The 12,361-nt window shown below is 35.5% G+C and overlaps 1 protein-coding gene across 1 annotated transcript in view; it reads right to left on the bottom strand.

Moving 5' to 3' along the window:
- LOC126191492 (eIF-2-alpha kinase activator GCN1) overlaps positions 1 to 12,361 on the bottom strand; it is a 271,290-nt gene that overhangs the window by 67,380 nt on the left and 191,549 nt on the right. Inside the window, exon 24 of the mRNA XM_049932385.1 lies at positions 6,944 to 7,123. Coding sequence (XP_049788342.1) covers positions 6,944 to 7,123 — 180 coding nt within the window. The remainder of the gene's footprint in view (positions 1 to 6,943; positions 7,124 to 12,361) is intronic.

Raw genomic sequence — 12,361 nt, 5'->3', positions numbered from 1 at the left:
TATTTCTCTTAATAACACAATGTCCAGAATGTGTTGTTTTGAGCTAATACAGGGAAGAAAGAAACTGTATTTTATAATAAATGTGTTGGAAGGAAGTCACTGAAAAATAAGTATGAAATTTAGAGTATGATCTTACCACTGGAACTTCACACAAGTGTGCTACAAATGGTTTTCTTTCCAAGAAATAATAATATTTCATTATAATGAAAACTGCAAATATATTTATAAATATTATTTAAATTTGTAGCTACCACAACATATTCTAATTCTGATTGAAAATGGGCACTTATGCAGTTTAGCAGGTACGGAAAAAATTTTTCATTCCAAATGTATCTGGCTTGGAGAGCTTTGTGGGTGAATATGTAAAGTTTGTTGGTGATTGTACTTTGTATTTTCATAAATAAAGTGATCTGTAGCGTAGCCCACTTGAGGTTAGGTTGGGAGTTTTTTTTTTTGGAATGCGGCCGCGGCAGCGGCCGCCTATGATTTGAAAATACTGATTAGTTAGTGTATTACGCAATGTTGCGTCATCGGCAGCGCCGCGCTTATTGGGCAGAAGATATCGCCGACGGTCAAGGGAAAATGAAAATGGATGTTATATTCGAAATCAGCGCATCAGAATTCACTATATCGACAAAATATTGAAAAATAAAAAAATTAAAAAAAAAATTAAAACAATTTTTTTGATGTAAATAATTGACTGGGGCGAAAATAAATATCGTGTTCGTAATCAGCGTATCAAATTTGACTATAATTGATCAAATTTTGAAAAAAAAATGAAAAATTTTTTCCGTACCTGCTAAACTGCAGAAGTGCCTGAAAATGTAAGTGGAAATCAGAAATCTGAATGCAGAAAATTCAACTTTCAGTGTCATTTCTGTAATTAAGAAGCCTATCTTTCAACACTTTCATGAAAACAAACAATGTTATGTACTTTAACACCCAAATCACAGTAAACAAATTTAACTGAAGATACTCTGTGACTTATAACAAAAAACTAACATTGGTAGTTTGTTGTTTCCATGGTAAAAATAACAGCTAAAACAAAAATGATGAGTACTGGTTTCTGTATAGAAAAAGACGCATTTGCAGATACTGTATTACTGATAAGAAATTTTTATGTTACTGTCATCTATGACATTAGAAAATTAGGAACAGTTATTCTGATAAACCTGCACATAAACTTTCTGCTCAGCATCGGATTACTTCGCATAGTTTCAATGGAGGTTGTGACGAAGTAAGCTTGGATATTTTTACTTCCAGTCTTGTTTAGCCATGTGCCTCCTTAAAAATTCGTTTTTTCACTTCTGACTAATTACCATTAACATAAGCGAGTACAATCTGCATTTTCATAAAAGAGAAAGGTATGTCCTCAGTTTTAAAGAATATAACAATAGATCTAATATTGTGCTTAGGTTTATGTACATAATTGATTTTCTAATTTATTTTGACTATTCCTAGTTAGTGTCTTTTGTTATAGGGTGAAATCAGTAATTGTATCATAACTTGAATTCTATTGTTGATTTATAAACAAATATAAATTCTGTAGTAATTATAAACATTTGGAGGAACAACTAACAGTACTCTTAAGGGATCTATTTGGCTCTATTTGAAAACATGTTAGCAAAGCCAGCCCTTCATTAATTCCAAAGTAATTAACAGTTTTGTGAAGAGTATTGCTTGTGTAACTATATATGCTGATTTCATAATTTAAACAAATAATTTGGCTTAAATCTTGTAGTAGAAGAAACTATTAAAAAGAACCAATTTTCTGATGTATTCAGTTAATTTAATGAGTTCAGTTTTAATTGTAATTTCTGTAAATTTAACTTTGAACAATGTGTAGTTTCAGTATCTATTACTGTGAGGATAAATAAGCGCCCAATTTTGGTCCCGAAACAGTCAGTACATGGCCGAGTTTCAGACGAGGAAACTGTGTTGGTTAAATCAACAAGAAGTCATCAGTGAATAAGTGTAACACAATTAGGCCATGTGTTAAAACAATGACAGTGCCTGCTCCATACATACCGTATTTACTCGAATCTAAGCCGCACTTTTTTCCGGTTTTTGTAATCCAAAAAACTGCCTGCGGCTTAGAATCGAGTGCAAAGCAAGCGGAAGTTCTGAAAAATGTTGGTAGTTGCCGCCACAACTAACTTCTGCCGCCAAATATATGTAGCGCTACACAGGCATGGTTTGTAGGCACAAAGATAAATACTGGCGCCAAAACCTCTGCGTCAGTAAATAAATTAAAAAAAAGGTGGAAGACGAGCTTTTTTTTCTCCGCCCCGAGTTTCAATCACTACATTTTCATACATTATCCAACGAAGTAAATACAAATTCCGTATTGTTCATCTTCTAATGTAGCAGAATTTCAATGTACTACGAAAATCCGACTGGCAAGACTGTTTGGGATGTTTGTGAATATGGCCAACTCTACGTTCTGAATTTTTTCCTACCTGTGAGAAGAGATGGTTGCTAATAGGAACCTGATGAAATGTGAATCACATACAGTATTCTCTTCACCATAAGAATATTACGAATATAAACATTTTGCCATGTATTCTTTCGTGTTTGCTGCTATCTCATTTAAATCCTGTCTGCCTAATAAACTACGAAACTAGAGTGAGACAACAGCAAATGCGGAAGAATATACGTATCGTGTCATGTTTAAATTCGTATTATTCTTATGCCTCATAGTGATACAGTCAGAAATGAAGCACGGCAACTGACTAGATTTTTAAATCTTAAGATGACTCTAATTTCTGTGCAGAATTTGATGTACTAAAGAAGCGGCCGCAAAGATTTCCAAACGGAGAAAAATTTTTGCCTAACTCTCGTTCAGAACATGTTCTATCATACGTAGTCTATTATTTGGTTCTTGTTGATCATTATCAAAGAAAGCAGCAGTGTAAGTAACAACGTCGAAGGTAGCAACAAATAGCAGTCTCTTGCCATTGTTTCGCTAATGAGACGATTCCTCTCTTTTTTTTTTTTTTTTATTGTAAGCGGCGGTAGCACGCACAAAAGCAAGCCTTGCCGTGAGCGGCGACAGGCCGTAAACACACACTATCAGAATGTGACAAACAATGCATGACACAGTACAGTAATGCATTTTCAGCTTAGAGTGATGTAAACACCTATAACAAAGAAAACGGCACTTACCAGATCAAAGAAAAATAAGCAATCCATTCAAACCAGACGAAGCACGTGAAAAAGAAAGGGTACCCGTATAAATACGGATGGAGCACCTGACGCATATGCAAGGGCTACCTAGCAAAACGTAATTGCTAAGCTTACAACTCGAACCAAACTACTGTAGGTGTATTATCATTCATTCGACCTTAATTGTGTCTCATATTACAATGGACCAACTTTATTTCGATTGGAGGTGCGGCCTAAAACACTTTTCTCTCCTTGAATTTCGAGTCTCAAATTTCAGGTGCGGCTTAGATTCGGGAAATTTTTTTTCCCTTTATTTCGAGTCTCATTTTTCAGGTGCGGCTTAGATTCGAGTAAATACGGTACCTTTCTATTCTTCAACTACTGTGAACTTTGTGGTTAGGTTTTTACTGATTGTAGATGTTCAATTGTAAACTATTGTAGCAGTATGTGGAGATCTGTCAGCAAACTATTAATGAGGCTTATCGAAAGTTAAACAATAGTGCACTGGCCATATAACTATGTATTACTGGGGGGTTGTAAATAATGAAACTAAAGTACTGTGAAACACAACTGTGCACCTGTTGACTACATTATTTATAGTAGTCAGTGTCGGAATTACAAACGCCATTTTTCAGCCAGCGTAGCAATGCAATACATCAACACCAAGGACAATCAAGGAAGAAGTACAGAAGGTGAACCGTCACAGTGAGTCTGCTTTCTAAATACAATGCAATGGCATGTCACAGTATGTATAATTTCCTTGAATGTTTATAGCCTCCATAATAAAGAACAGCAGTGCACCCAATATGCAACCCAAATTATAGCTCTTAATATTGGCTCAACATTACACATGGATATCCTCATGTGTGCTCTGATCCAGCCTATTCCACCATAAACAACTGTTAGTTTCCTCTAATTTCATCTGCAATATTTGTGCAACATACGGTACCACAGTATAAATTGCACTTGTTGTTGTATATTTACTGTTTAACAAGGAATCATGTTTATATAATATTTCATCCCAAAGAGTATTTTATGTGTATTTACAATATTACCAGCATTATATTATATTTAAATCAAACGTCCTTTAAAATAACAATGAGACTGGATTGCCATATTTGGAGATGGGGCTCAATCACATCTCCTGCCCCAGATGCAGTGCTGGTTCTAAGCAGCCCTATCTGCCAGTGCTTTAACTTCCTTCAAACATCAAATGCCTTTAAATGCTTAATCTGTCATTATTTCTGGAGTCTCATTTTTGCAAATCTGTCATTCATGACCAAGCAAATGATTGTCTGTCAAACCAATATTCCTCACCTTGCGATATGGGAAAAAAATCCTCAGATAGTTCCATGTGGTTTGCTGATGCTGTTTTTTTTTTCTTTCAATGTATATATTTTTACAAAAAGAAAAAAGAAAAGAGACTTTCTTAAAGCTGCTCAGATATTCTTGACAAAATGACTACAGTGGCTTAAAACTGGTAATATCTGATAAAAATAAACAGGTGACATGAGACTATCTTAGTTTCAAAGTGCAGGTACACCCTCTGCCATCATGTGTGAACTGCTGGCTCATATTCGAAATATTAAATATACTGGATGTCATCAGTGCAACTGCCTTAGCGTAGAATGTGAACACAGTCTTATACCAGACACAATGTAAGCACACTGTCAATATTCCTCTTTGTTTAGTTTACCTTTATGAATATGCACTAGGATCACTTAGGTACTGGTGGCCATTCTTTTTGCAGTTTTCAGAAGGCAGTTGTTTATGCAGTAAATGACAGTAGTACTGAACAGTATGCAGTTATGTGATAGGAACATAGTACATCTGCCCTACAGTTTCGATCACTGTTGTTAATCCGGGTTGACCACCCATTCAAAAATGGTTCTATGATTCAAAGAAGGTATCATTTGTAATTAAATGAATCCCTTAACAGAGAAAGTGCATGTTTTCATAACAGTGACCATATGTTACTTAATGCTCACGTTATTGCTGTACCTTAGAATGCGCTTTTCATAATGAAGGTTATTGTATTGTAACAGGATGAACCAGAACTTCACCGACAAAATTTCAGGAATAGTTCAAGAATACTTTCTGGGTACTTGGGTATAAGGGACCATAGGTCTTTGGCTGTTCATTACAGAGTTACTGCATTTAGTTCAGTTTCTTACACCAATTAGCTTTGTATCTGTGTTATATTGAAAATAGTGCACAACATTGCAATTGTTGACAGTATGCAATGTGTGTCTTGTTCCATTAACTCACTGTATCTGCTGCTAACAACAGTAATGCCCTTTTTTAACTCATCCTTAAGTCTGCATTTAGTACTGCACGGTACGACCAAGGGTTTTGTTTTCTGACAGTGTTAGTTCTGTGTTAGCTGTACTACGTACAGGTTTACTGATGAAGAGTTGGCCGATATGCGCCTCATGTACGGGTTCACGGAATGCAATGGACAAGTTGCACAATGACGCTACACTGAGCTGTTCCCAAACTGATGGCAAACACATCATAGCACTATTTTAAAAACCAATAGTTAGTGCTGTGAAATATTATAAAAGAGCAGTTGGATGTATAAGTGCTCATTTTTGGAGTGTAGCTCAGTGGGTTTGAATTAGACCAAGGATTAATTGTTATCCAGATGTACTCTCTCCACAGTAGCACTCAGTGCCAAATGCAGGTGCTGAAATGATATACTAGCAGACTGTGAGCTGGAAACATCGCGAAGTGAGTGAAAACTGCTCTGGGTTGCATTTGTGAGATCCATATCTGTAGAAGTGCTTAGGCCCCACACAGCATGTCATATAATGGCAACATTGGGGTTTCGAAACATGGAAAAAGACTAAGTGGATACTGAAACACTTTATTGCTGCTTACAAGTTGCACATATCTAAAGCAACTAAGAATACACCAGTTGCAATGGAACAACAAAGCTCAACAGACAGCACCAGCATTACATACATGTTGTCATAATGGAGAATTGTAATAAAAAGTATTGTGGTGACATTAGGTTTTTCTGACATTGAACATTAATGAAAGCAGGCCAGTTGTATGAATGCTGAACGAATGCATATCATTAACTTAATTGATCAGGTTCAGATAATGTTAATTGATCATGGAAGGAGTCACTAAAATAATTCATAGAAAACAGATAAGAAAGAAATGTTGTACATAGATTTTTCAGTGTTATGTTTTAAGACCAAAACTCTTACAACTACATTTTCTCCCCCAAATCAATTGAAGGGAAGAGTGAGAATCTTGAGGACTAGGAGAAACTGGCGACTTTCGTTGCCACTGAGATACATGGTCACTGATGAACATACAATTAAATTTTTATTTCTTTTGCCAGATCAGAAAAGACAAAAGTACATATTCTCAAGTCTAAATTTCTTATTGGCTCTGTATACAGAGACTTAAGTTTGTTAGTTGCTCTATAAAGCACACCTACACAGTGGAGTGATGAATTATTATTATTATTTATTATTATTAAAAATTTTATAGCTGCTGTAATTCTATTTCTTCATGATTTCTACTGCTTTATTTGGCATGCAATACTAATATCCAGAGAAGGGAAGTTCCACTACTCATTCAACATAGGTGGTGAGAGATTACTATCAAGGACAATTAAACTTCAAACTATTTTACTGGGTACACAGTTCTGTCCTCTAATCATTTAGTGTGTATGATTCTCACATGTGATTTTATTGACTATAGTTAAAACTTAATTCTTTCTTGAAAAGTGAGTATAGAAAAATAATTTAAGTTTGTAACTTACTCTGGATTTCTGGGTTACGGATGACTGAACCAATAAGTTTCAGTGCCTGAGCTCCTGCTTTTTGCACTTTTACATGGGAATCACTCAATACTTCTATCAGTTTTGGGACAATGCTGGGCAGACAAGATGAAAGTTGTTTTGGTGCACAATAGGCCATAGCACCCAAGAGTTCAACAGAGCCTGAAACAAACAAATTTACTTAACATGTAATTTTTTTTTTCATCAACTACTGAGTGCACTTGCACACGTACATCGCCTCCTCACACCCCCCCCTCTTCCTCCACAGAGATAGTACTCTGAAAGCCAAAATGAAGAATATTTATCTATGCAGAGTCATCTGACCTTTGCCCAAATTATTTAAAAAAATCCCAAACATTTTCTTCCATGAATAAAGTACCTACTAGTTTTTCTCCCTTAATTTAAATCCATTGTAAATAAGATGATACCACCAATGGCTCAAATGACAGAAATTATCATGTGAAAAACAGCTGTTATATCACAGTGTATCTTTGCTATTATCATATGCATATATGAGGAAATCACTTTAATAAAGAGCAAAATCATTTTCCAATAACATTACTGTCTACAGTTACACCAGAAACTTAAAAAAGTAATCACATGAATGTTCCAACACTGCATTACTGAAATAAAAAGGCTGTTCCAATAATCGTATTTTCACTTTGTTTGTGTTCCTTATATACAACGGCATTATCTGTGCTCAATGCACTAATATGGAACAATTGTTGTCACTGGTAAATGAAATTAACACTTTATGCTGAGTACATTATGAATTTCACTATTTTTTAATTAAAAAATGCTTTAGTGGATATAATTCAAGTTTATTTTGTCACTGTTTAATTAAATTAAGATTAAATTTTGCTCATATTATGAAAATATGGGTATCCACTTGGGAGTTAATGTTTTTCACAGATTTACAGAAAGAATCAGCTTTTAAGTTTTCTGAGTATCTGTATTTGCTAAAGTTTATGAGGCTTTGAAAACTAGATGTGTAGCTGAATCAGTAACATTGTAGAATCATAATTCAGTACAATTCATGGATCAATGGTACAAATTCTGCTTTGGTCTTCTTTTTTTTCCCTCCTCGTTCAATTTGGAATACCTAAATCTTTTAAACGTAATATTCATCAATTATATGCTAATTAACACATATCTAATCATCATTTTAATGAAAAATGCATGCCTTCTTGTTTCCAATAATATATCGCATGCAAAATTACCGTGCCACTGCAATATGAAACCAACAGAACACAACTGGTCTGGAGCCAAGTTAAGGGACCTATTGCATGAAATAACACGGAATTTAAGCTGCCACACATACTGGAATTAATGTACAAAGCTTTTGTCACAATCACTGCCAAACTCAGTAGGCTACAGAATAGAATGTCATAAAAGAACAGGAGAAAAATGTGGCACTTGGATGGCTTTGTGGATTCTGTTACTGGTCACTCATTATCAATGTAGCAGATGACAGTTCCAGGACTGAAATGTATTTCTCGTATTTGGATATGGAAGGAGTTCAGAGATCACCAGACGACTGACTATAAATAATATTTCCAATGGCTTCAATATTTAACTATATGGTGAAATACCTGAAATACACTTTTGTGTCATGTATAGCACGCACTAAAAAACTACCCTGTGTCTAAGTTAGGACGTTTCATCACTACTGTTTTCAATTACAATACTATGTTAGCTAAGAACAAGAGCATGTTATGCTTTCTGCCTCGTCTCCTAAGAAGTGTGCAGTATTGGAGTTTTGCCAAATATTATTTATTCTCTTCAAAACTTAAATAACATTCAAAGCTATGTTATTTCTCTGTTAATCTCTTTTTTACATGATAACTGCAGCTACTCGCATCACTGCAAGTTAATTGGACCAGCTGATAGGCTTCTGCTGTCCAAGTTAACTGTGTTGGTAAATCTGTTGTCCCTTATTGTTACTCAGTTGATGAGCATATAACAGATAACATAAAAGTTATCCTTATTAACGCAGTTGACACAGCTTGGCTTCTGCTCCATGTGAAATGGAATCCAATGAGATTCCAGAAAATGCGGAAGAAAACATGTTGTAATATTTACATCTGGTTTATTCTTGTGATGAACACAGTACAGTAAATGAAAACAGAACAAGGACAAAAACCCTTATCTTCAATTACTGCCTGTGAGGAACTGGATTATAAAGTCTACAGCCCTAATAAGTAGACTGATATACTTTTTATCCAACACATCCATAGCAGGGAGATTCTGAAGGATATAGAACATATCTTAAGTCCAAAAACCACAAAATACTTATTTACAAAACAAGGACGCTATGCTAATATTCATTTCACAGATCCTTCATGAAATGAGACTCAAGGAAGTGGAACAGGAAAAAATCTGAAACACATTTTCAGTTTAAATTCATACCAAACATATTAAAAACATGAGTAACTCACACCTGCCTCAGCTCCACATGGGTATCAGTAAGTTCCTAAGGCCAGATGACTTGTATGGCATAGCAGTAACAAATTATATACACAAACCTTCCTCGTAAATTAGTATCCTAGTGAAACTGTACTAAAGCCCCTACAGCAGTTCCTATACACATACAGACAGATACAAACACATTCTGGTCAGGCTTCACTGCTCTCTGGAGTTGCAGAGCTGTTTACTTTATAGCTTTTCCCAGCAGGTAATGCTTCCTTTGTAACTGACCAGCTCAGAGCTCACATCATTGCTATGAGATGTTACTCCAAATTCCAGTTAAATAGTGAACAAATAATAATACATACATCACACAATCTTCATTACTGTAATTATAAATTATATACACAAATCTTCATGATGAATCAGTCTATCTATTAGTGATAACTAACCCAAAACCGCCTCCAGTATTTCCTGGGATTAGCCTTCACATACACACACACAAATGCAGCAGAGGACTTTAAGTTAGTAACAAGTATAGATACATCCATTGGTTTGATTAAGAAACTTGTAAATGGAGTAGAAGGCATTGTCCAGCAATACATCCTTTGAGCTTGTTCTAAATCATATTTTATTAGTATCTAAACTTTTTACAACTATTGAATAGGTGCATTTCTGAAGAATGGAAACATCTCCAGGTCAAAGCATGTGACTTTCTGCAGATTATTCTTATTTCTAATATTGATTCCAAAACATGAGCTGTTTGTCTGAAAAACTGATATTTATGTCAAATTTCATCATGGCATAAGAAGAACAGTGAAGCAGTAGTAAGTATCCCCTGGCTCTATACAATGTTCTTGAATTCACACCACAAATAATTCAATTATGTACTTTTGGATTTGTAAAACTTTGGCTTTGCTTAATTAGTTTAAAGCAACAGCAACAACAACAACAACAACAACAACAACAACAGTCTTCCACATCAGTTCAACCAGTTTGAAAAAAATGTTCCAACCCCTAGTCTTAGATTTAGCTGAAATGTAGCACACCAAGGCTACAGAGTATGGAATGCTCATGTACAAAACATTAAGTTCCCCTGAGAATTAATTCCAGAATTATAGCTTGTGAAAGAAGATGATGTGATCCAGAAGATGCAATGCATATTTGGCACTCAAGCTTCAGAGCCAGCTTCAGGGCTTAATAACCCAGGAATTATTCCTCAGAGTCCAGTGGAATTTCTATCACCGAGTAACATCCATTTAGAGAACACACTCAATGTATCAAAACACCAACAACATGTTTCAGATGTAAAACAAAAAATGTCAAAATGTGTTAAAAAAAGGTAATGTGTTAACAGATACATATTGTAAGTGCCCGCCACGCCAAATACAGTTCACTTAGGAAGGGGATAATATTTTTTGTAGTATTCCTGAGGTGGGCTAAATGCGCACAACACACATCATGTCCCCGTATTTCACAAAGATTGAGCCTCATTCACAGGAAAATACAACAAATTGAAAAATCACCAGAAAAAAATGGATTTTCAAAATGTGGTGCCACAAAAGCGCCACAAAAGTGACAAGGCAAATTTTACACACTGCATAAGCAGACCATAACGTAATATGTCTCAAATTTCTAACATTTTATTGCAATGTATTTGTGTACAACGAAAGCTGACAGAGCTGTATTTGGTTACATTTATTTTAACATGATCTAGCAATTAGTAGTGATCATGCAGAAAGTTGTAATCTCCCTTATCCCATAAGACTCATTTCTTGTTTCAGAGAAAGCTGTAGCTTATGTTGGGAACTATTTTGTAACCAGAAGTTAAACAATGGAAGTGTTCAGGAACAGGATGAGAATCACTGTGAGGCACGGAGAACAAAGGAAACAAGTGAGAATCACCGATTTCTCATGCGTCCAAAATTCAAGTTCAAACTGATCAGTGCTGCTGTGGTAAACGCAGTATGGAGGCGGAAGATTGTGCTGGTGGTGCTGTTGTTCAAACAAGTTGCAGTATTGATAGAGTACAAGAATCTTAACATCGTAAAACAACATATGAAACTAAATGTGGCATTATATCTAAAAACAAAGTAGATGTGACTTACCAAATGAAAGTGCTGGCAGGTCGACAGACACACACACAGTCTGTCGACCTGCCAGCACTTTCATTTGGTAAGTCACATCTACTTTGTTTTTAGATATATTTTTCCTTCGTGGAATGTTTCCTTCTATTATAAATGTGGCATTAGCTTCATATATGATTTGGATGAATCAGACCAAGATTTGTTGCTACGGAGATCTGGAATGCAACCAGTGATTGCGAGAAGTACAGTTCAGTTCAAGGGAACGTGAGTGTCTGTTATCATCATATCAAAGTGTTTCTGGGTAAAGATTATTTCCAACAAAGAAGTCGTGTTGCTCATTATGGATGCATAAGAAGACAGTGAGGTGTAGCTTTCAAGAAGTTGGTATAAAATTAGTACAGAAAGCGAATCAGAGCATTGGACATATCATGAAACCATGACGGAGGATGTGTCATACTACTAAATGAATGAAGAAAATTCTGATAACATGACAAAGTGTATCAGGCACCTTGAATCACAGTGACTGACCAATTAAATACTTCAGTGACTGCTCTTGGTTTGTCTCCCGTGAAGAAAGACAGTTCGGAAAAAAAAGAGACAAACCCAACAATGGTAGAACAAAACAAGCTGAAATAGAAATGAAACACAAAATGGCGAGACACTAATGGTGGAAGAGGAAGAACTATCTGTTCCAAAGGAACAAAAATCACACCAGAAACACTCTGACTTGGACAAAATTGTGCACGATTTGAAAGAAAAAGTGTCATATCCACTTACCATGGAAAAGTAGCTATTCTTACCCTTGCACCTTCCAGTTGGTGTACTTAGCATATAGCAAAGGAATTCAATGTTTCCTACACATATGGTAAAACAAGCCAAGAAAACTAAAGCCCCAGAACTTTGACAC

This window comes from Schistocerca cancellata, chromosome 1, assembly GCF_023864275.1.
Source record: "Schistocerca cancellata isolate TAMUIC-IGC-003103 chromosome 1, iqSchCanc2.1, whole genome shotgun sequence".
Classification (NCBI taxonomy): Eukaryota; Metazoa; Arthropoda; class Insecta; order Orthoptera; family Acrididae; genus Schistocerca; species Schistocerca cancellata.
The sequence above is the reverse complement of the archived record's forward strand: the minus strand, read 5'-3'. Positions and strand labels throughout refer to the sequence as shown.